Raw genomic sequence first — 23,800 nt, forward strand, 5'->3', positions numbered from 1 at the left:
GGGTTGTCCGTGGGGTGGGGGGTTTCTTTTTTTTCTGTAACTCATTAATGCAAAGCATCATACTTCAGATTTGAAACATGTATAAACAGACACAAATTGAAGTACAAAAAAAAGTACAGTACCTTATTATACCACCTAGTTTCATACTACATCATTACAAAATTACATAACACTTCAATTTTTTTTCTTTTGTAGTTTTTGATGTCCTGCAGGCCCCATCCAAACTGCTGATGGGTTGTTAACTGAAAACTGGTTTTCCAACTTTGCAGTGAAGTCCCGTTTGGCAGTTTTGATTTTCTTTTCCAGTCTGTATTTGGCCTGCTTGAAGAGAATTTTATTTCCACTCCTATATGCTGCCTCCTCTTCCTTGCCAGCTCAGCTGTGAACTCTGAACAACAAGCTGTGGCTTGTTGTTGTTGTTGTTGTTGTTGTTGTTGTTGTTGTTGTATTTAATCCTGGTCTTTGTAGGAATACAGCTGTTCTCACAGAAGCTAATGTAGGAAATCACAGTGTCTGTGTATTCATCCAGGTTGCTGGAAGTGGCTCTAAAGACATTCCAATCCATGCAGTCAAATCAGCTCTGTAGTTCTTCAATGGCTGCATCGGTCCCTCTTTTAACAGGCGTAGCACTTTTTTTTTTACCATATTGTGGTGGTGCAAGTGATGTGCTGTCTATATTTAGGAAGTTCATCTCTCAGGTTTGTTCCATTAAAATCTCCTAAAATGATGAGTAGGGTGTCTGGGTCCGTTCCACACTGGTAATCTGTTCTGCCAGCTGCTGCTGCGCCTCGTGCACACAGGCCTGCGGCGGTATGTAAATACTGACCAGAACGAAAGAGGTGAATTCCCGAGAGAGTAGAACGGTTTGCAGTTGATAAACAGTTTCCAGGTCAGGGGAGCATGATTTGTTGTTTTGTTTTCCTCTCCATCTCTCCTTTGTTTCATAGATATTTTGTGTATCATACCGTGAGTAAATTACATATGCTACTTTTGTTGTTGTTGCTGCTGATTTCTAATATGAATAAATATTACCTGATGGATTACTGTTGGACTCATAGGCCTAGTATTGTGTGTTTTGTGATGTTGTGTTGTGCTCTGTTTTTTAAAGTGATTGATGTTGCAGAATTTTCTACAATGTAATGAAACCAAATCAGAAATTGTCCTTTTCGGCCCACCCAACTCCATTAAATAGATTCATCATGAATTAGTTACTGTAAGCCAGTAGAAAGAAACTTAGGTGCAACTTTTTATGCTAAAGAATTGTGCAAACTTGTGTCTTTAATCTGAGGAATATTTCCAGCATTAAGTAGTTTTTATCAGTTTTTCTTAAACAAGAGGTTCTTCTTATTGGCTGCTCCACAATCTACATTAAAAACAGGAGCTTCCTATTGGCTGGTCCAAGTCTAGATTAAAAATAAAAGGTTCCTATTGGCTGTTCACATTTTCCTGTTCTGAATTGTTAGCGCTATTATGAAATAAATTATAATTAGGTGCAAAAAATAGCCACAAAATCACTCTTCAGTTCATTAAAGCAATCGTGTCAATAAAGCAGAGAGGTCCACCAGATAGACCGTGTTTAGCATTCTGCATCTTGAACCGACTGGATATGAGGAACCAACTGCAACCAGGTTTTATGAAACCTAATGGAACAGCAGAAGGTGTGGCAGCTCTGTGCTGCAGAGTGTTCATCACATCACATACTCCAGTCTCAGCTGGTCATACTGGTGGACAGTGAGTTGCAGGACTGCTGGAGTAACATGTGATCTTTAGGATGTGGAGGTTATTTTATTTTGGTGGAATGGGTAAAGGTAACAAATGGCTCCCACACAGAGTTATAGAGCGATATTGTTGCTGGTTCTGAAAATGATTTTACAGAAATAAAACTGTGTGCTACAAAGCTTATCAATATGCAGTACAGCACCACACATTGTACCTGAGGCATCGTAAAAGCTGAATCAATCTAGGAGGATCAGTAATTGGGGATTGAGAAATATGGTGGGATGTTGATTTGAGCCCATAAGCTGCAGACAAGCCGCAGGAACCAACTTTATTCAATGATTCAATTGGTCGATTAGTGTCTGTAATGTTCCCAAATTCACAGTGAATGTAATGTAAACTGTGGAGCAATGTAGAATTGTGCCTGTCTCTAAAAACTGAAAATATCATGTCACTACTTACTACTACTACTACTACTACTACTACTACTACTACAACTACTAACTTAAGTTAATTAAATAAATAATTGTAAGTGTGTAGTGCACCAACATTGCATACATATTACAAACCAAAAGGCATTTGTATCTGTGGTATGGGCACTATTTTTCAAACTAAATGGAAAAAGATTGTCAAGAAAAAATGCTTTGTGTGTGTGTTTTGGGGATAGGGTGAGTATTAGTCAATGCACAGCACATTTCATACAAGGAACTCAATGTCTTTTATATAAAAACAATAAAAGCCAAACGCATACAAAAGTACTGCAAACCTGCCACAAAGATACTTACCACATAAGAGAAAATATACATAGTGAGGGGCAGTGGGCCCCAGCTAAATGCACTGTGGCACGGACCTGTTATCATTATTTTGTGTCAGCTATCTGCTGTGCCCATGTGTCTCAGCGCGGTGCTTACTGGCATTATCTCAACATAATATGTAGACACTCCCTGGCATCATATAGGCATTCCACCCTACTGCACATCTTCATAAACTTCTGCTTTAACATACAATTTGGGGAATTTAAAGGAATGTAAAGAACCAGACTGCAGACTGAGACGCACACTTACATCTAACCTCCCCACACACATATAGACAGTATATCACCAGAGTCAGTGAATGGATTATCAGGAACATAAAATGCAGCAAATGTGTAATGAGGAACATAAAATACATTAAGTGAGTATGAAAAAGTGCCTCATACAAATCTGGATGTACCAGCAGAACTACAGCTACATGCAGCAGTCTGTGCTGGTATAAAACTGCAGATGCACTCGCTACATTATCCAACCATTTGTCCATTTGTTCTTACTTTTGTTTCCAACATTTCCATGAATAAGTCACTGGCAGAGTGAGTAGAGGTAAGTCTTCATCTTCTCCCTCCATTTTTATTTGTGGTGAAGCATGAGCATGGTCAAGAGGAAAATTGTGAAATAACCTGTAACTCACTAATGCAAAGCATCATACTTAAGATTTGAACCATTTATAAACAGACAAAAATTGAGGTACAAAAAAAAAGTACAGTACCTTATTATACCACCTAGTTTCAAACTACATTATTACATAACAAAATTACATAACACTTCAATTTGAGAGGGGCAGAATGGAAAGAACCTAAAACATCTTGATTATGTGAACAAGAGGCACACAAACGCTGAGGACAACCAGTGTGACTTTAGTTCTTTATACAGATGAGATGCTCTGGAGGTGATGATGCATGCTAATCAACTAATTAGCAAGAAACTGCAACTAGAAAAAAAGATATAGAAATGATGAGAAGGAAATCTATTTGGCAATTGCTGGAATACATCATGACAAAACAGCCAATATTTGTAGTTGATCATCTGAGGTTAATTAGGTCGAAGTTGACATTAAAATGTCATTGTTAACCAATGTCAATACACCAAATTCAACTGGCTACATTTTCAAGCTTCTCCCTGGAGGACTGGAGACACAGATGGGCTCTATCAGCTTTAGAGCAAGCAGGCTGGCATGAATTATCACTGGGAGCCAGAGCCAACACCAAAGACCCACCTAGTCACAGTTTGTGCACTTAACCACACAGACTCTGCTCCATTATAAAGAGGCTATCAACACCGTATCAAACACCGTGGCTATAGGTCAATGTAACTTCGCTTCAGCCAATTGAAAAGGACATTTTAATCAGTAGTACAATTATTGAAGTGAGAATGCTCATTCATGCTCATTCTTAATAGACTGAATGTGATCATAATTTGACTGATGAGAAGATGAGATCAGCCAATTTCATTTTTTTTCTATTTCCATTTGCTAAATCCAGTTTGTGTGTTCAGCATTCACTGAACCCGGACATGCCGACTCACAACCAATCTGGGCCAACTTAAAAAAAAATTGATACAGCAGAAAATACCAACACAAATAAACATATTTATTTATTCATTTGAATTATATCTCTACGTAACTGCAGTACTACAATGCCTTATTTGAGCTATAGGGGATGCCAGAGGCCTAATACTGAAGAAGGTAGGCTTTGTCGCCCCCTAGTGTCAACAATTCTGAACATGGCAAAAAGAGAGCAACTTTGCAGAGATTGAGTGTAGTTCTTCCAGTTTCTCAGCCGGTGTCACAGCCAAAAGATTATTTCAGATTTGTGACATTCCAGTTGGTTTCAAAAGCATCTGCAAGCAGAATGAAGAGTGAGTTTAGCAGCTGTATTGAAATCCAGTCACACAGTCACACATTGTTTGCAAAAGAACAACAGACAGAAAGACAAAGACAGAAACTTGACACTCTCAGAAAATAAGGTACAGAGTTGTATTTTTGTCACTGGGGTGGGGAGAATAATCAGTATCATCAAATAATGTGTCAAAAATGGTGAGTAACCAATGACTTTAATTAAATATTGCATGAATGGGTACCACATAAATGCTTATTACATTGGCTTGCAAGGCAAAATATGTCTCTTATCTCAGCCACAGCTTGATAAATCATGGAAAGAAAGATAATTAACATTTGGAGTTTGTTTTAGCAAATATATTACGACTACAAAAGGAAAAGGTCATTCAGAGAAACAAGAATTCAGGGCTTTGGAGTCAAGGAGAAATACCTGTGCTGTTTTACGTAACATAAGTTATATAAGAGTAGGTTTTGTAGATTCATAACCGTACAATTTATTCCACTGCTCTTAAAAAAAACTACTTGGTAAGGGAAATCTACTCACATCACCGTCATATGGGAAGCCTGCTGTTTCAGGAAAAAGACATCTGCCCATTTATTGTGGCTGTCAAAGCCCCCTGTGGAAAGGACAGTATGAATATATAACACATTACCACTATCATCATAGATCACTCAGAACGAGGGAGATCTGCCTGGAATTCGTTATTTTACAAGGAAAGGAAAAAGTATAAAGGGCACAAAGTCTCATTTCACAATGCATGCTCATATCATACTATCTTCCTGCAAAGCCTGATACCTTCAGAGACTTCTGCTGTTGTAGCTTTCGTGAGCTTCTGATAGGGGGGTCCATTGCCTTTTTTTTTTTTTTTTTTTAACATTTTAGATAACAATGACTGAACACAAACAGAGATGAATAATTCAACTAAGGTGTAGCTGTCGTCTGGCTATGCTGAAAACAACATCAGTCAAAAACAGACGATAAAAATGATTCCTTTCAGTAGAAGAAGAAGAAGACGCCGTTCTATCTTGAATCCACATCATGCAAAAACAGGGTGTAAAATTTATGAGCGGAGACTGTAATGGCAGTTTGAGAACTCAAACAGATGTACAATTTTATGTTGAGAGTGCACATCATAAACCCCCATCACTGGTTCACATATCCTGAATTAGGAAATGGATATTGTTTCTTAGTATGGACACAGTTTAGACAGGTAGAGCAGTAAAGGCAGATAATATCAAATTTCTAATCAGAGGGGGTTTGAAACAAAAAACAACATAAAGAAAGATATCCAACATGTCAAGACCAGTCACTCAAGTTTACCCAGTAGTCCCTTGTGTGTGTGTGTGTGTGTGTGTGTGTGTGTGTGGGGGGGGTGACAACAAGCATCTGCCCTGCTGAGGTTTCCTTGAGCAAGACTGTCTTCTGACCTCTGACCTTACTGTGGAGGGACGAGGGCAAGAGATGTTCCCTCAAAAAGTTTCACATTCCTCAGTCGATCATCAGTTCACTTAATCTTTGTTTTAAAGGTCTGTAAGTCTGTTCAGCTCTCGTAGCGTCAGGTCTGTCTGGTTTCTCACCATTCCACCATAAAACTGTCAACACAGCTTTTGAAAGCTGTGTTGGCGGCCTTTGGAACCTCTGAGATGGTTTCAATTCCATTACGCCAAAAAAAAAAACAAGAAAAGCCACGCAGCAGCCACACCTGATGGCTTCATCTCAACACACGTAAACTGCGAACAGCCCTGTAGAAAATTAAACAGGCATATGAAACTGGTTTCCTCTGCCAGCTCCACCTGTTAATGCATCAACTCTGGTTGATTATTGTCCATTTTAAATGGCTTTTCTTCCCCTCTACAGAACTTCACCTTGGTTTTCAGGAGATAGTCTATATAATTGTTCTGTCTATCGTGTTGGTTTCCCCAGTTTGGAATTAGAAACACATTCAACAAGAGTTAATACATGATCTGACAAGTTATTGAACAACTGAAGATTAAAATTTGAGTTAAATGTCCATTTTGATTCATTGGAAGATCAATGAATCATGCCTATCCATAGTTCCAAATAGACAAATGCTGTAAGTGTTAGGAAGCCACAAGTCACAACTCATAGCAATCGATGCAGATGCAGTTGCTGCTGTTCAAGTTTCTTCACTTCAGGCTGTGGTAACATAGGAGAGTGGTGGAGAAGCTTGACTGTGCAGTGAAATCACCCGGCACTGCTAAACGTGAGCATTATGAAGAGACTAATGACTTCAACAGAGGGTACATGCCACCCTAAGGAGCAGCTTTCTGTTGAAGAAGCACATCACAACCCCCCAACCACAACACACTTCACGTTATGAATTAGATACTGTCAGATTTTAGACACGCAGAGCAGCTAAGGAAGATAAGGCTAGATAAAAGAGACCCAAAAGGCTTGTGTACTCAAGACTCCAGCATCACTTGTCTTTCACCAGTCCCCAAGAGGACTGATAACTCCCTATAAAGAGTCTGCATGTAACTGGAGTGATCATCATTGCCTGTGCAGTATATTCATAACAAATAACCTGTCTGACATAACAAAATGATAAAAAACACCCAACAACAATAAACCATTACCTTTATTTAAAGACTAGAGCTTTGACTTCTTTGAGTTAACAATGAGATGATTTATGTAAAATGAGTTGACATGTAATTAGTGTGAGCCACTAATGATCGCTCTCGTACCCGACCAGGTTGACTTGCAGGGAAGCCAGTCAGAAAAGCCTTGGCAGCAGTACCACAGATTCAGAGAGTGGGCAGTTAGAAAATCCAACAAAAATAATTAGCTGAACTCCTGAGCAGAATGGCAGCATCACAGCAAATCATTTTAATGGAGTTTGGCTGTTGGAATTTGACTTATGCTCGAAATAACAAGAAAACTACAGGTAATTCAGTTCAGCATTTGTTTATACCACAAACTTCTATGACATGACTGGCCAGAACCCATACAGTAATCAGAGTATTTGAAAAGGTTATCAAATTACAGGAACGTGATTTACATTATTCGGCTTAGAAGGGTAAAGAGGCAAAAACAAAGAGCTTCCCTTTAAGCTTTTAAATGATATGCAACTACTTTATACTGTCCTTTGCATTCAATGAAAACTGATCATTGCATGTCAATTCACCAAAGAAGGAAGAATTCAAATAAAAACCCACAACAAACACTCAGGCAGTTACAATCTGCCAGGCAATGAGGCTTATATAATACAACAGCTTCCCTCCAACCCTTCTGCAAGGTCTTCTCCCGGTCTCTGCTCCTATAACAAGAGGGAGACTCCAGGTCTGGGTTCATCATACCATAACCTTACACTTTTTAGGCTAAAGTAATCATTAACAGCCTGGAGCACCATAATGGGAGCGGAGAGGGGAGACAGACGGCACAACAGTCTAGGGATAGATCTCTGTATCAGAGGCAGTGGCCAGTGGTGTCAGTGTGTCTCTGTTGGTGTGTTGAGAACAGAGCCAGGTCTTTCCCCAGCCCACATTGGCAGGGGGCGGGTTAGACCGGACGTGACGGTGGCAGTAGGCGACTGCACTGGCCTTTCTTGATGCCGCTGGTACGCAGGGTGTTAAAGCAGGAGGGAGGGACATTTACATGATGACACAAGGCGCACGACTTTTGGTGATCTTCTGCACAGGTTTCCCATCGTGGGCTTTCTGGATTGCATCCAAGATCTGCGGCAGGCAGAGACCAAAAGCACATGCATCAGAAATTGTCTGTGGTATAACTTACTCTTTATATATACACACATGTGTGAGTGAGTGTGAAAGAAGGTGTAGGCTACTCACGTCCTCCTCATATGGGAAGCCACTTGTCTCAAACTTGGAGAAGACCAGCTGTCCATTGATTTCAATCTCAAAACTGCCTGCACATTGAGAGAGTGTAAGATTAGCATTACCTCCACACTCACTGGAATGAGCACCTTGCACACATAACGTTACACTAGAAAAACATGGAGGGGAGATCCAACCTTCAGGTCTATGTTGAAAGTCCAACATTACTATATCGGACAAATAAAATGTTGTGTGTAGACATGATTTCTGCTGTAACGATACTTACTTTGCCTTCCTACGAAGCCTGACACCTCCGCATCGGGGAACTCAGCGGTGACAACCCCCGCGAGCTCCCGATAGCGGGGCTCGTACCCTCATCCGCCACTGAAACAGACACAAGAATTGAATATCTGTTAGATATTGATCATTTTCAAGCAAATTATTGCAGGATATATAACGTTATCTTGCGTTATCTGGGTTGCTACCAGTACTGGACAGTCACATAAAACAAAGACTGTCAGTACTAGCTTAGCTTAGCTAGCCTGTTAGCTAGTCAGCTAACGCTAGCTAATTGTTATCCAAGTTAAGGACTAACTTTAACTAAGGTTTCTAAGACTGATACAACCACAGAAAGAGCTGAAGCTCATTCAAAAAGAACTAGATGAATGCAATATAACGAATATAATGAAAGATATAGCTACCAGTATTCGACTTTGACTTGCACACCCATTGTTGATACTCTGGTTGTGTATCGAGTATTCAGCTGCTTGTGCAACACGCAACTCACGGAAATGGGCGGAGCGTGAAGCACCAGAGTCCTGTCAAGTCAGCAGCATTTATCTAGAAGAAAATCGGAAGCAAGGCGATCTGTCTTCAAAATAAATGCTTAAAAATAGCCACTCAGTACAGGGACTCTCGATATAGCCTTTAGGAACAGGTGTGTCACGGCTATGGGTTTAACTTTATCAAAATAGTAGATATCCATCCAAGCTGTACATTATATGTTTTGTGAATAAGTCTTTCTATGTGTATTTTTGGTAGTCCTATATATTTGGCAACTTAGGTTAATATGGCTACATGCCGTGAAAAGGGCATTTGAAAAAAAAAAAAAAAAAGAAGTATTACATATTTCTCTTAAATATATTCTTTATTTTTATTTTGGAACATGAACTTTGTATTTCTCATAAAACAGTTGCAGTCCACGTTCGTCTGGTCTGCCATAATTGTTTTATTTTGAAATATATAACAGGAAGTGTTATTTTCATATTTTTTTTTCTAACTTGGCGCTAGTAGGCAGCAGGACGAAAACACTGGCATGGCCGCATTCCAATAATGTTTGGGGCCTACTCCCTCTCTGCTGTGGCCTAGGCCAGTGGTTCTCAACGTGGGGTCCGGGGACCACCAGGGGTCCTTGCGGGGGTTCCAGGGGGTCCCCAGCAAATTGATGAATTGTTAAACTTCACCATTATTTCACTTACAAGAAGTTAACACAATTAGAGAATGTAGAAGAATGACTATTTTGGTCATAGCTTCACTGTTATCTCTCTACCTACAATACAGATAGCCATGGAATTCTGGACAAAATCATATCTAACAATAAAAATATTCTCAGATTTGCGTGCGAGAGACAAAATCTCATCAAATGGGGGTTTGTGGCCTTAATGTGTACTAAATAAGGGGTCCTTGATATGAAAAAGGTTGAGAATCACTGGCCTAGGCTACTTCTGCCTCGCTCATTCACTCGCTCAACTCACGAGTTTCACCCCACATTAGCTGCTATGTAATATTCAGGCCATTAAGATTTTGATTAAAGCAAATTAACTCTATGCTCCTTTGAGACACTTTCGGGGTAGATCTGTTGTAATTTTGTGTCCCTGTAGCTCAGTGAAGTGAGCATGGTGAGCATACTGTCAGGGTTAGGGGTTACAATTTTTAATATAGACCTGCAGACATCTCCCTCCTAGTTTGCATGTTGGTTTATTCTATTTTTCTATTTTTTCATGCCCAATGTCCCATAATTCTAGACTCATTAGGTACAACAAGCTAATCCTCAGTGGTACATGGATAAAAAGAGCTGCATCTCTCTTAACTGCTTACTGTGTTTGGTAAATGATAAAAAACATGAATACGGCACACTATCTTGTTTCTCTTTAAGAATGGACTGTAGACCTGCTACTGAGAGGTGTGGCTCTTTGCTGTCAGAGTGTATGTCCACTTCATGTGTGTCTCTGATTACTCATTACAGACAACCTTCAGACTCATAAACACATAAAACACTCACATTATCCACCACTCCTTTATGAGCAAGCTTCACAAAGCTTCAAGCAACCTTCTTGTGTCACGAGGAACCTGAAAGCAGTAGCTGAGGACGGACTTGGCATGTGAACAAACTATAATTGGTTTAAAAATCTACTTGCTTGCTCTTATAGAAGATACAGAATGTGAGATGGCTGCCAGAGAACTGTCAACATGTAAGTCGTCTTTTCTCACATCTTATATCAGCAGCAATACTGTGTTATGTGATATCAGTGCTGAGTTTGGCAGCTTTAGCATCTATTATGAGGCTATGAATCCATCCTAATTATGAATTTTTTCAAGGTTATGCCAAGCAGAATTTGTGTCATCTGTAAAGCCTCTTCTTAGCGTTTAATTCAGTAGACTTGCTTTTTATGTTATCTTTTATCCTATTATGTTTTTCACTATCATATTGTTTTTATCCTCTGTTCTTATCTTTTCTCCTTGTCACACCTTGTTGTTTTACTGAATTGAATTTATTTTAGAAGGATGATGTTTGCTCTCATGTGATTGTTAAAGCACTTTGTAAACTCTGCGACTGAAGGCTGTTGTCATAATATGTTCAAATTACATTATGTAGCCAAAACAATACCAGCTCAATGTACTAATCTGTCATTTTCAAGCCTGTGTATCATTTGTCATTCTAGTCTGGTATAACACAGTGGCACCATAACAACCTGGAGCATCAATTTGTAGAAATGCCATCACATCAGAAACTCATCATTATATTACAGCTTAACTTCTTGATTCCAATGTGTGCTATCATAATATCATATGTGACTAATGTCTTGTACAGCTTGGTTGTTATTTGATCAAGGTGTGTGTGCATCTCATATCATCCTTATTCAAATATGCATGGGAATACAGCAACCCATTATAGAAATTAGATTCTCTAGGCAACATAACACAAGCTTTAACATCCAAGAGTAACCCATCTCTCTATTTTCCTCTTTTCCTGTTTCTGTTTTTCTCTGATAGGGGACGGTTGCTGTAGGTCTCACTTAAAAATTGTCCTTCTTGGTGGCAGAAACTCTGGAAAGAGCTGCGTGGGGAACGTTATCCTGGGCAGAGAGGAGTTCGTCACCAGGGAGCGGACCACCTGCTCCCGGAGGGTGGGCGTGGCGGCCGGGCGGCGGCTCATGGTGGTGGACGCGCCCGGCTGGTGGTGCGACTTCAGCGCCCAGGACACATGCGAGCTGGTCAAGAGGGAGATCGTGGGCAGCGTCTCCCTGTGCCAACCGGGCCCGCACGTTTTCCTGATTGCAGTCAAGGCGAGCTCGTTCTTCTCAGGAAAGCGTCGGAGGGCTGTGGAGGAGCACCTGGCCCTGCTGGGTGAGAGGGTGTGGGGCCACTGCGTTGTCGTCTTCACCTCTGTTGGCCGGCCCGAAGGCACGAGTGTGGAAGAGCATGTGAAGAGAGGCGGGGAGGCCCTCCGGTGGCTCAGTGAGAAGTGCGACCACAGGTGTCACAGTGTTACCTTAAGGAGTGATGTCGCAGGTACTCAGGTGACGGAGCTGCTGGAGAAGATACAGGCACTCGTCACAGAAAATGGAAACAGGCCTTTTGAAATGCAGGAGAGCGTTTTACAGGCGATTGCAGAGAAGAAGAGAACGGCGGAGGGAAGAGCTCAGCAGAGGTTTATGAAGATGAAAAGACAGAGGTCACTCCTGCAAGGTACGTTCATTATGATCCGTGAAATGTGTTGCTTAGTTTGGCCATTGAAGTGGAAATCTGTGAAATCCTGTTTTTTTTTGTTGTCAATCAAACAATCAAACACCTGTCAATCAAACAGTGTGTCCAGTACTGTGACGTCTTTTTCTTTGATTTCCTGTTGATGAAGTTTGAGTTTCTGTAGATGGGTTAGCTCCACTTTATTAAACAGTCTCATTCTTAAATCGTGGTAATGTGGGCAATACAAAACAAAATGGATCTCATTTTCAATCTCATTCAGTTTGTTTGTGATACGGGACATTCACTATCGAAACCACATACCGGTATGTCATCAATCACCAAGCATGCCAATCATATTCCGACCTCATCCCAAACTGGACTCTGCCTTGTGTTTGATACCTGTAGCATTTTGACTAGTCATAATGTAATAAAAGATATCTTAAATTAGCATTTTGACTAGTCATAATATAATTAGAGATATCTTAAATTAGCATTTTGACTAGTCATAATGTAATTAGAGATATCTTAAATTAGCATTTCCGTTGGTCATAATGTAATGAGAGATATCTTAAATGCTAATTTACAATGTCTCTCATTACATACAGCCAAAATGCTAAATATTTAGGATATCTGTAATGAGAACTACTGGAACTACCACTACTAGGCCTAGACTGCTGCAGCAGCTGTAGTAGTAGCAGCAGCAGCAGCAGCAGCAGCAGCAGCAGTGTTGTTGCTTGCCACTACTGACTAATACCACCTGGCTTAAAATACTGCTGCAGCAGCACTACCCAGCACATTCCCTGGAGCCCCTGGTAAAGCTCTTACTGTGGACTTTGACAAGGGCCTACAACCCTATAAGATAAGATAAGATAAGATAAGATAAGATAAGATAAGATAAGATAGCATTAATGCCCTTGGGGAAATTCAGGAAAAGTAGCTGGTGAACCTACTTTTATTAGTTTTTGTTTTTTTTCTAGTTAATTTTGATAGTTTGGACTGGGTGGCGGGTTTGCATCTCTTTGTACCAACCACCAGCTCTTCAACGAACCGCATCGCTAACCACCGGACCACTCCTTTAGAGCGGCTGGCAGGTCAGCGGGACGTGAAGCGCAGCTCAATCGCGACTGCCAGACCACCTTTTGTAGGCCCCTGGCTGGCAGGCTAGCTTCAGCGTCTGTTCGTACCAACCACCACATCTTCAACGAACCGCCATCGCTAACTGCCAGACCGCACCTTTGGAGCAGCTGGCAGGTTGGTTTCAGTGGGATGCGAACGGCGCCTCTTCGTACCGACCACCACCCTTTAACGACCGCGTTCGCTAGCCGCCACGCCACCTGGTCCAAACTATCAAAATGAACTAGAAAAAAAAAATAAAGACAAAGTCTCCCAAAGGTTCCCAAAGAGAGCTTCTTGCCGCGGTCCAAGCATCAGCTGTACCAGCGCCCAGGGGAGCAGACCTTACCGTGGTAAGGTCTGAAGCTCAAGACCTCAAGCGAGGCCTTTTATGTCCTGGGCTGCTGCGACCAAACATGTCAGAATTCTGATTGCGATCTCATCAGTGCAGCTGAGACAGGCTCTGATTGGTAGAGCACAGTCCAGCTCCATCCAATGATTTCATAATCGGTTAGAATGGCGAAGCGAAGCCGTGTTCTGATTGGTTCCAATTGAATGCCCAAAATTAGTTTGGATTATTTTAAATGATATTTAGCCTATTACGTAGAACTTTATTTCTATTTGGAGTAGGCTTGTAGATGCATGCATTTACAAGTCAAACTTTTCAAGATGGATGGATGTAGAATAAGTCAAAATTTATGTGCAATTGGATGTCACATGCTTCTTAGGTAGGTGTGTGTGTGTGTGTATGTGTGTGTAGGTGCGTGTGTAGGTGTGTGTGTGTGTGTGTGTGTGATATAGGCCTAAATGTTGTCTAACAGCCTTGAAGCATAAACACGCCGCCAAGCCTCCAACCGGTCCAGCTGCACCGGGATGAAAGCGGCGAACAACTCGAAATTGTGTGGCTGAGTTCAGAAAATCAATAAAAAATAATACATGTATATGAATCCCCACCACCTACAACTAGGAACTAAAGCTTGCCTTGGGGTTGGACAAATGTTATCACTCTCAAATTGAATGAGCGAGCTCTAGATAGAAGGAATGGCAGTTCGTAATAGCTAAATCTGAGTTTCAGATTACTTTGAACCTGTAAAAGGTTTACGTTTGTATTGTTTGTGTGTACCGAGAGGTGGGGGGCCCAATAGGACATGTGTGCCCAGGGGCCCTGTGGTTGGTTAATCTGGCCCTGGGGTTAGGGTTAGGGTCTAACCCTAGCCCTAACCCTTTCTTTGTCTGTTCATGCTAACTACCTAGTCCTTCTTCTATTTATTCCAAACAAACCATAAAAGGAAAACGCATCACTTCCTGTGCACCAGAGGATTTTTCCCAGGAAAGACCTACCAGACATCGGGTGTTTAGAACAGCAAATGTAAAAGCTTTAATGAACTGGATATAGGTTGAATTACTGTTTTATTATATCAATCGGTGATAGAGAGTTGCAAAATGGACATTTATTTATATGAAAATGTCACAGATTATTAATTTACCTATCAAAATATTCCTCCCTCCTCAACCTCTATTCCCACTTTTATTCCCACAGAGAAGTTGCGCCTCCTCTCTGATATCAGGATTGTGCTGGCTGGAGCTAAAGGCTCTGGGAAGAGTTCAGCAGTGAACACGATCTTGGGCAGAGAGGGAAGCCTGGGACTCAGGAGAACAGCCCAGTGCCTGATTGGGAAAGCATCTGTGTTTGGGAGACGGGTTACTGTGGTGGACACACCCGGCTGGTGGATGAACTACTTCAGCAAAGAGAGTCCCGTGTTCGACCGGAGGGAGATAGCGCTCAGTCCGTCTCTCTGCCCCCCGGGGCCCCATGCCGTGCTGCTGGTCATTCGTGTGGACAGAGCGTTCACCGAAACCTACAGGAGAGCCGCGCAGGAGCACCTGGAGCTGATCAGTCCGCAAATCTGGACTCACGTCATCCTTCTGTTTACTTTTGGCGACTGGCTGGGAGAGACACCTATTGAGCAATACATTGAGAGCGAGGGAGAGCCTCTGCGATGGCTCGTTGAAAAGTGCGGCAACAGGTATCACGTTCTCAACAATAAAACTAAAGGGGACGGATTTCAGGTCAGAGAACTGATGGGGAAGATAGAGGAAACGGTGGCTGGAAATAGTGGCTGGCATCATGAAACTGAGGGGAGTGAAATCCAACAGCTGGAGGAGAGGATGAGGACAGAGAAGGGCAGAGCGGAGCAGAGACTGATGATGAAGGAGAAACAAAGACAGATGGCGAGGTCTCAGTTGGGTGAGTCAGAGAACACATTTAAAAGTGACAAACAATGTCAGTGTGATCTTGTTTTACACATGTACTAATAAAGAATATTTAATTCTGCTAGGTCACAAGATGTTCAGTTGATGTCTGTTTAGTTTTTTGTCATAGAAGGACCAGAAGGACTTTATTGCTCATTGTCTTACTAACAGATTTGTGGAACATTTGTTTCTAACAGAGAAGCTCAACCCTCTCCCAGAGCTGAGGATAGTTCTGGTGGGCGCCAGAAACACAGGCAAGAGCTCCTGTGGAAACCGCATCCTGGGCAGAGAGCGGTTTGATACAGAAAGCCCAACCAGTTCTTGTACAGAAAAACGAGGCAAAGTCAGCGGTAAGGCGGTGGCAGTGCTGGACACGCCGGGCTGCCTGTCAGTGACCTCTGACCTCCTGATGACTCCTTCAGCCTGCAGGCTTACCGCCGTCCTCCTGGTCGTCAATGTGAGCTCCTCATTCTCCCAGGCTCACAGGGAAGCCACGGAGAAACAGCTGGAGACGTTAGGAGACGAAGCATGGGGCAGAGCTTTGGTCCTGTTTAGCTACGGGGATTGGCTGGGCGACACAAGCATAGAGCAACGCATTGAGAGCGAGGGAGGCCCGCTGCAGAGGCTTGTTGAGCGGTGTGGGAACAGATACAGTGTTCTGGACAATAAAAACCGGGTGGATGGAGCCCAGGTTAATGAGCTACTGGACCAGATAGAGGAGATGCTGGTGGAAGAAAGGCTGGCTATTCTCCAGAGAGGGAATCAGATGGGGGAGGGGATTACTTTGGCAGGTGAGCTGCGGCTGGATGGAGCGACACAGTGTAAAGAGGACTTAAAGGTGCTCAGAAGACACAGATATCAGCTGTACCATGACTGTAAGTATAGCTAATGCACGAATGAGAAGGTTATTCCACACCAGACAATACACTCTGGACTGAAAGTTGTAAAGAAATAGCACTTTTAGAGCATCTTACCCCTTGAAACAGGATGTTGGGGCGGGGCATAATGTGGGGAGGGATCATTCAAAAGTGGTTACTGGTACTAGATTGTCAAGTCAGATTGTAGCCATCAGAATGTATATATTTATGTATGTATGTATATATATTTTCTGTATTTATGTTGTTTATGGATGATGGGATGAGGGGAGGGGGAAGAGGGCAAATTGATGTTGCATACTAAATTAAATGACAATGTATGTAACAATGTCTAATCACCCTGTAAAAATATCACAATAAAGAATTGGTCACAAAAAAAGAAAGTGGCCAACAGGTGTAAACCGATGGGACAGCAGTATCTGTTTGGGAGAGTAAAGCAGTTTTATATGATGGGAAGGGCAGAGAGGTGATAAAAATCTGTGATATTATTGGTTGGAATTTTTATGGTACACCATGACGTTACCACTAAAAATACACCATTTTCCAGGAAGGAAAATGAATGGTGTTTTGAATATATAAATATAAAAATATATATTGTAATACTTTTGGTATATATTGTTAAATAGGTGAATATGATGACATGGAAAATTAGCTAACAAGGTGAAAAAGTCATTTTTAATTTCATTGTGAGTTGAACTTGTAATCATTGTTGCCCACATGCAATCACACCAATGTTATTATTTCCTTTACAGTGAGTGAGGCAGCCAGTTCGGCTAATCTTCCACCACTAGACTACCCAGAAGGCCCGGGTGCCTGTGGTCAGATGGTGGCACTACCAGGCACAACAGGAGGCAGGACAGCATCAGGCCTCAGCATCCTGGACAGAGACGGCTTCATGTCCAGCGTAGCCTCTCTGCTCTCTGGTCCTGAGGGGCTGAGGCGGGCTGTGGGACGCAGACAGACCGTAGTGGTAAATCTCCCGGACTGGTTCCCTACCGGTCAACCTCACAGCCACGGGACACTAAATGGTAAAAGCAGAGTGCGTCCGTTCTCTCCCACACACCAAGCGGTGGTCTTGGTTTTACCTCAAACACAACACAGGATGCTGGTGGAGGAACATGAGGATGTCTCCGATGTGCGTTCCCTCTGCCGTCCCGCGCTGAGAGAGAGGACTCTTAGGAGGCTCACCGAGTCGGGAGGCCTGCAGGCGCTGATCGACCAATGGGGGGACAGCAACTTGGAGGAACTGGAGGCCTTCATCGACTCCTACTTTGAGATGGTGTGGGAGCGAGCCATGGGTTTGTTTCAGACGGCTGAACCCGACTGTCCCGCCGGCGACGTCCCAGAGCAGGAGGCTGAGCCCGGACAGGAAGTGCTATCATCCATTGACAGGAAGCTATCCAAGCTGGACCTCCTGGAGGAGATCCAGGGGGATCTAGCAGAGCTGAGGCAGAGTCTGGAGCACAGCTGGAAGGCCATACAGGACCTCAGAGGCAAAAACAATGAGGAACAGGACCCCAATAATGCCTGCTGATACAAGAGAATCGAGAATCAAAGATGGAGCAAATTAGATGGAGTAAATCCTTATTTTCACATTGTTGTTTTTCAGCGCAAACATAAACAAATATGCATTATCCACTACTTTTAAGTCAAGAATGAGTTAAACATTCATTCTTTGACCAAGGGAGGTCTAGATGTTTGTTCCAGTATTTCTCCACAAGGGGGAACTCTTGGATAAGAAGGCACTATGCATATAACGCTTGTTCCACTGAATCAGACTCCTGTTTTTTTTTTCTTTTTTTAAATCTTGAAACGACTTAAAGTGGATTTCACGGACGGTCACAGTATGACACACAGAAGAATGGAAACTGACTTGGAAGAATAATGGAATAGTCTTACCTCCGATGTAACACTTCTTCAAAACAGAGACTCAGCAGCAGGGAATGTCTGTTTTGTTATGATCGAACAGAGAAGACACAGGACCCAAGTGCAGATGAAAGAGCAATTTCTATTACATAAGCCTACATCTGTTTAGTGCAGGGACAGGAGAGAGTGTCTTCAGGTGCTGCAGACAGCCTCAGGTTTCCATCAGATGAGGCATTACAGCAGAGAGAGGACAGTAGAGACAGACAGTAACCAGAGGAAGGGATAAACTGACAACGGAGGAGAGAGAGAGAGAGAGGAGTGTGGATATTTGTTTTTCTGATAAGTCGCTCACCTTTCCAACCAAATAATTCTGTGTAGCTTGACAGCTTCTTGCACAAACATCATGAGATTTGGTGAAATGTGGTAGATACTAAGTGTGTGTGTGTGTGTGTGTGTAAGAATGTGTCTACGCCTAGTTACAGCCAGACTCCCTCATCTCCAGGAATCCGAAAACAGTGGCTTCGTAGAGAAAATAGACAATCTGTGTGGCTTCGATTCAAAGCCTTTTTCAGAATTTGTCAAGGGCCACACACACACACACACACACACACACACACACACACACACACACACACTACTGTAGAATACAGAGGCTAATAGGGTTCTGGCAGTGTAAACACAGTTGAAAATCCTCTGCAGTCAAGGTCGATTTGAGGTCCGCTAAAATAGGGAAGATAGAAAGTTAGAAAGGTTAAAAGCAGGTAACAGTTTCTTATGGGGGAAAGTTGTTATATCTTCATGAAGTTTCTTATCCAAAACTGAAATCATCAATGGTCTTTTCTATTTTCAGTGTATAGATATTACATCTCTACCCAAGTCTGATGTGTTTATTCCTCACAAGCAATAAAATTGTGTTTTCCTTCTCTCTTTTTAAGCTGCACTCGGCAACTTTTACACGTTGGCAGCTCCAAATGGCAGTGACAGGTAACTGTTTGAAATAATCTGAACTTCAATACCCAGAAATCCTGTAAGGTGACATCAGTAAACTGCACACAGCACGCTCATGTTTACCAACCCGGCCGGTCTGTGATCGCTTTATACCAAAGGATATCGAAGGAATGAGAGGCAAAAGATCTAACAGTGAGTCCAGCGCTCGCTCTGGAGGCAGTTTTGGATTTTGCTCTTAAGTTTCGATCCGTCACTTCCTAAACCTCCAAACCTGCCACCAGAATTTCATTTGGGTAAACAGGGTGACTCAACGGCGTCTCAGTTAGGGAGGGATGGGACGCTGTTCTCTGTTGCTGCCCCACTTTGTGCTTTAGGTTGATAAGACAGGTGTATTTTTTACATTATAATCTTGCCTAGTCTTCTCGGTGCAGGCTATTATGAAGTTTTTCTTTTCCTGCTACATATCATCCATAGTGCTGTGGCACTCTGAGAGCTGTTCCTGGTGTGCACCCCGAAAGCTCCCATAATCGAGTGATAAATGTGATAAAAGACAAGAAAAATTGCAACTGTGGGGATACAAGAGAAGGACGAAGACATTTGAAGAACGGACTTAGCGGAAGCACAATAGCAAAAAGGGTGATTTGTTGGTAATCATGGTCTATTTATCTCAGTCAGTCTTTATCTCGGGCTTTCTCTTTTTGCATTATCCCTCTTTGAATATCATTACTCCTTCAATCCTCTCGCCCCTCTCCCTCCTGTCTTATCATCTATCTTCCTCTCTTGTCAACATGTCATTCCTCCACTCCTGCCTCTTGTTTCTCCCTGCCCATTCTCTCTCTCTATCTCACCTGCGCCTCTTTCTCTCTCATCCCATCCCCATCCTCTTTCTTTCTTTCTCTCTGCAGTCCCCCCCCCCCTCTCTCTCTCTCTCAGATCGAGTCGTGAGCGCTCAGCCCTCCCCTCTCATTAAAGGGGATCTGCAGCTCGGGAGGAACCGGAGAGAAAGAAATGGATCTCTGTCTTTCTCTCTCTCTATCTCTCTGTCATGGCGGCCGTTCGAGAGACAATTCTGAGCCAGCATCCATCTCCATTAGCGGGACAGCGCAGCGACCGGGACGACCCCCACACCACCCCCCCGCCACCCTGGATCACGTTTCACCGCCTGCTATTTTTCCAGGTGGAGAGAGAAAGCGAGAGAGAGAGATAGAGAGAGAGAAAGGGGGTGAAGGGTGGGAAGAAGGAGAGGGAGGAAGAGAAGGATGATTTAGACCTGGTGCAGAGGAATCATCCATCCTCCACTTCCCTTCACGCTCCATTAAGATGCTCTCCTGAACTTCTCGACCCTCTCCGCCCCGATAAAGAAGGCCTCTCAACGTGACTGTTGAGTGATCCTGATTTCACAACAAGTGTTTACATTGTTAGCCTACAATTAGAGTGCGATGCAGAGTGAAACAGCTATATCAGATGATGTCATGTCAGTACACGTCAGGTTTGCTCTGCTGCCGCTGGCTATTGGCCACGCTTGTGTAATGCAACCACTGGGAGGCTCCGTCTTAATCACGGGGAAACTGAAACTTAATTTAGGTCAATGCTATGATAAACAACAGCGAGAGGCTTCGGTGATGCCACTGGGAATTCGGGTATGGAAGATATTCAAGGGATTTTACTGAAGAAATTAGATATTCCTCGTGGTTAGGTCCCAGTGGTTGTAACCATTTCATATTTATGCCAACGAGAAATTCCAACTACTATCAATCAAGTGCACAAAGGACATTAATTCGGAAGCTTGTGGCCTCTTCACGTCCCCGTTACACTATCCCACTTTTTCCTGTGGGAACAATTTCACTGGAATGGCCCATAGGAATAGTCTAAATAAGTCTGGGCTACAGTGTGTAAGGGGGTAAAGGAGTGTGTGTGTCAGAGATAAATCAGGTGCGTTTGGCTTTGCTGCCACCTGGCCTGGACCAGGGGCTGCTGTTAGACCCCTTCACACACACACACACACACACACACACACAGAGAGAGAGAGACCCCCTCTTCCATCTTCCCAAAACCACGTCTGTCATTGCGCCCCCCTCACCAGGATATGGCGGGTCGGGGAAAACCTCAAGGGCAAAGTTCAGGAAACAATTAAGGGAAATAACTGCGCACCGCTGAGGCGAACCCCAGTTCCATGTCGAATATGTGTCTGTTTCTCAGGCCGTTTCACTCGTTAAATCATTAACCCTGTGACTGGAGACCACAATAGAGGAAAAGCAGCGCGCCTGTATGTTAAAAATTTAGATGCCATCTGCTTTGCAAGTGGCAGCCGCTGTTACAGAGAGGGGATGAGAGGAGAGCGCCATTCAAATCAATGGAGGCCAGGTTTGTGGCTTGACCCCGAAGTCCATTTCACCTTCAGACATTTGGCTGCCAACAACTTCTAACCAGGCTGTGCCATAATAACGCTTGGACGGCATTTTATCAAAGCAATATGTCAGTAGCACTTAAATATGATATTTAATGTGGAGAATAACTTCTGAACATGTGTTCTTACAATATAATTGCTATTTGTGTACAGAATTGCTTTGGAACAGCAATCATGCAATCAGCATTCATGCGCTGGAAACACGTTTTGGGTTCCGCACACGTATCTGGTCATTTTTATTTAAAGATTTTTAAACTTTCAACATGTTTAGAGGTTAAACATATCGTTGCTGATGGTTGAAAACCTTGTTTCTACAAAATGCCAACTTTTCAGGAACTAAGAAAAACAGCCTTGATTTCAGCTTGATGACCATGTATTTTTGAGTTTATCCAGTTGGTTTTGAAATGGTTTCATGAGCCAAAGAGGTCGGAGAATCGTCTCAACCCACAGAGGAACATGGAATCCTTCAGTTGTGAAAACATGAAAATTACCCAAATTGGAGATGCAAGGTTTTCACCAGACAGCGACGATATGCATGCGCTTATTTGCTTTTCCACATCAACGTGCTCATGCAGTTTATTAAAACCATTTAGTAGTGGCTAAATCTGAGATGTATGTGTGGCAGGCTGTGTTTGCTTTCACGCTCAACATTATATTTGGATAAATCACTTTAATCACATGCAGCTAAATGATTCTGCAGCAGCCAGCAGCCCACAGGTCTTTTCCCGGGGAGGATTTGGAGTGTGATTCAGTGGAGAAGCCTCAGCTCTGCGGCTGGAATGACAAACAACATAAAGGCATGTAAAGTGGCTGCTGGGATGCACGTGTGTATGGGGAGATTTGCGACGGCGGTTGCTGGAAATAAGAAAAAAGGAGAGAAAAACCAGGAGAAGGAATAAAGTTGTTTAGAGCACTTTGAATCTAATAGATGACCACAAAAACATGCAAACACACACGCATGCATATACACACACACACACACACACACACATACCGAGAAAGTTTATTTTCTGTCTGCTTGTTGAGGATTTCCAGGACATTAGCAGCCAGCCATGTATACTGGTTGACTGAACATGACCGGCCCACACAAGGTTACCGTCCTTGATCGCTGCCAATGAGACGAGCAGCGCGATGGGAGTGCCACGTGCAAACAGCTACACACCAAACACACACACACACATACAGATACACAAGCTACACCTATTAACCATGCCTGTTGTTGCATGCAGTAATAAAAACCAATGAACAAGATGCGGGCAAATGCACACGCGGACACCCGCATACACAGACACACAAAGTGATTAAGCTATTGAATTAAAGCTTTCATCACTCAATATTATTTAATAGTATTGAGCTGTTTGTGGAAGTCCAGAGCTTGGGAAGATCACATTCTGGAAGGGAAGGATGCTCAGAGGAAGGGAGAGGAAGAGGATCAGGTTATCTGTGATCGCTATTCAATACCATCCAACCAGCTAATCGTATTACTCCTTTTCTGTGCCCTGCTGTCAATGCTCATCCTTGGGAAGCTCTCAGTCAACAGCTCACTTTTTTTTTTTTACTACTTTTCCTTTCTCCTCTGCTTTGCTCTAAATTCCTCTTTTCATTTGCCTTCCTTCATTTGCCTTCCTTCCATTCTCCTCTGTCTCGATTTCCTCCTCGGAACGTCCCTCTCTCTTCTTCGTCCAGGTGCTTAAGAAGTCAAACAGTAGCGGCCTTTTAGTCTCTGTGGTTATAGCGATGTTCCCAGGACACTCATACAGAGCAGGGGAGCTTAAAACGATGGTCTCCTGGCCCGATTCCCGTGCGCCGCATCACTGACATTAAACTCCTTTGATCACATCCACAGGAAGTTATGCCTGTCTGCCAGAGACAAAAACGGTTACAAGGCAAATGCAAAGTAAATGACTCTGCCTGCAGTGGTATTATGCAGACTTTCCGTTGCCTCTATTTGCATAAACAGCCAGAAGATAATTGCAGTTCTCCTATTTGAATATATTTGAATGACAATTTGTGCATCATAACAATGGCTTTTCTGATTGATGCCAACAATACACAATGCATTTATCAGCTGAGGTGCCTGTCACACTTTCTCGGAGCCCCTCGGTCTCGATCGACGTCAAGATTTCCAACCACCCAACACCATCAATATTCTATCACCATCACTATCACCTTGAGCAGAGCAGCTCATCCATTTGGCTGATTAGAGCGGTTA

General features: G+C 42.9%; 2 protein-coding genes across 2 annotated transcripts; one reads left to right on the forward strand and one right to left on the reverse strand.

The window, feature by feature from the left end:
- Window positions 1–6,947: 6,947 nt before the first annotated feature.
- On the reverse strand, window positions 6,948–8,943 carry LOC139922135 (migration and invasion enhancer 1-like). Its single transcript, XM_071912583.2, has 4 exons — window positions 8,862–8,943; window positions 8,447–8,544; window positions 8,176–8,252; window positions 6,948–8,061 (listed from the first exon to the last, which is right to left on the reverse strand). The coding sequence occupies exons 1-4, from the start codon at window positions 8,888–8,890 to the stop codon at window positions 7,978–7,980; spliced, it is 288 nt and encodes a 95-aa protein (XP_071768684.1). The 5' UTR covers window positions 8,891–8,943; the 3' UTR covers window positions 6,948–7,977.
- A 1,663-nt stretch (window positions 8,944–10,606) lies between these two features.
- On the forward strand, window positions 10,607–17,901 carry LOC139922125 (GTPase IMAP family member 8). The gene is made up of 6 exons (XM_078284524.1): window positions 10,607–10,631; window positions 11,434–12,129; window positions 14,385–14,389; window positions 14,785–15,487; window positions 15,690–16,367; window positions 17,120–17,901. Exons 1-6 carry the CDS (start codon window positions 10,607–10,609, stop codon window positions 17,899–17,901), a joined length of 2,889 nt encoding a protein of 962 aa, XP_078140650.1.
- The last annotated feature ends 5,899 nt before the right edge of the window (window positions 17,902–23,800 follow it).

The sequence above is a fragment of the Centroberyx gerrardi genome, chromosome 7, assembly GCF_048128805.1.
Source record: "Centroberyx gerrardi isolate f3 chromosome 7, fCenGer3.hap1.cur.20231027, whole genome shotgun sequence".
NCBI lineage: Eukaryota > Metazoa > Chordata > Actinopteri > Beryciformes > Berycidae > Centroberyx > Centroberyx gerrardi.

What these genes read in the sequence shown, in the direction of transcription:
- LOC139922125 (XM_078284524.1), top strand. Translation starts at nt 10,607, where the DNA reads ATGGCTGCCAGAGAACTGTCAACAT. An exon ending in TGCCAGAGAACTGTCAACAT is followed by an intron (nt 10,632 to 11,433) that starts GTAAGTCGTCTT and finishes TTTCTCTGATAG; the next exon opens with GGGACGGTTGCTGTAGGTCT. An exon ending in ATATCAGCTGTACCATGACT is followed by an intron (nt 16,368 to 17,119) that starts GTAAGTATAGCT and finishes TTTCCTTTACAG; the next exon opens with TGAGTGAGGCAGCCAGTTCG.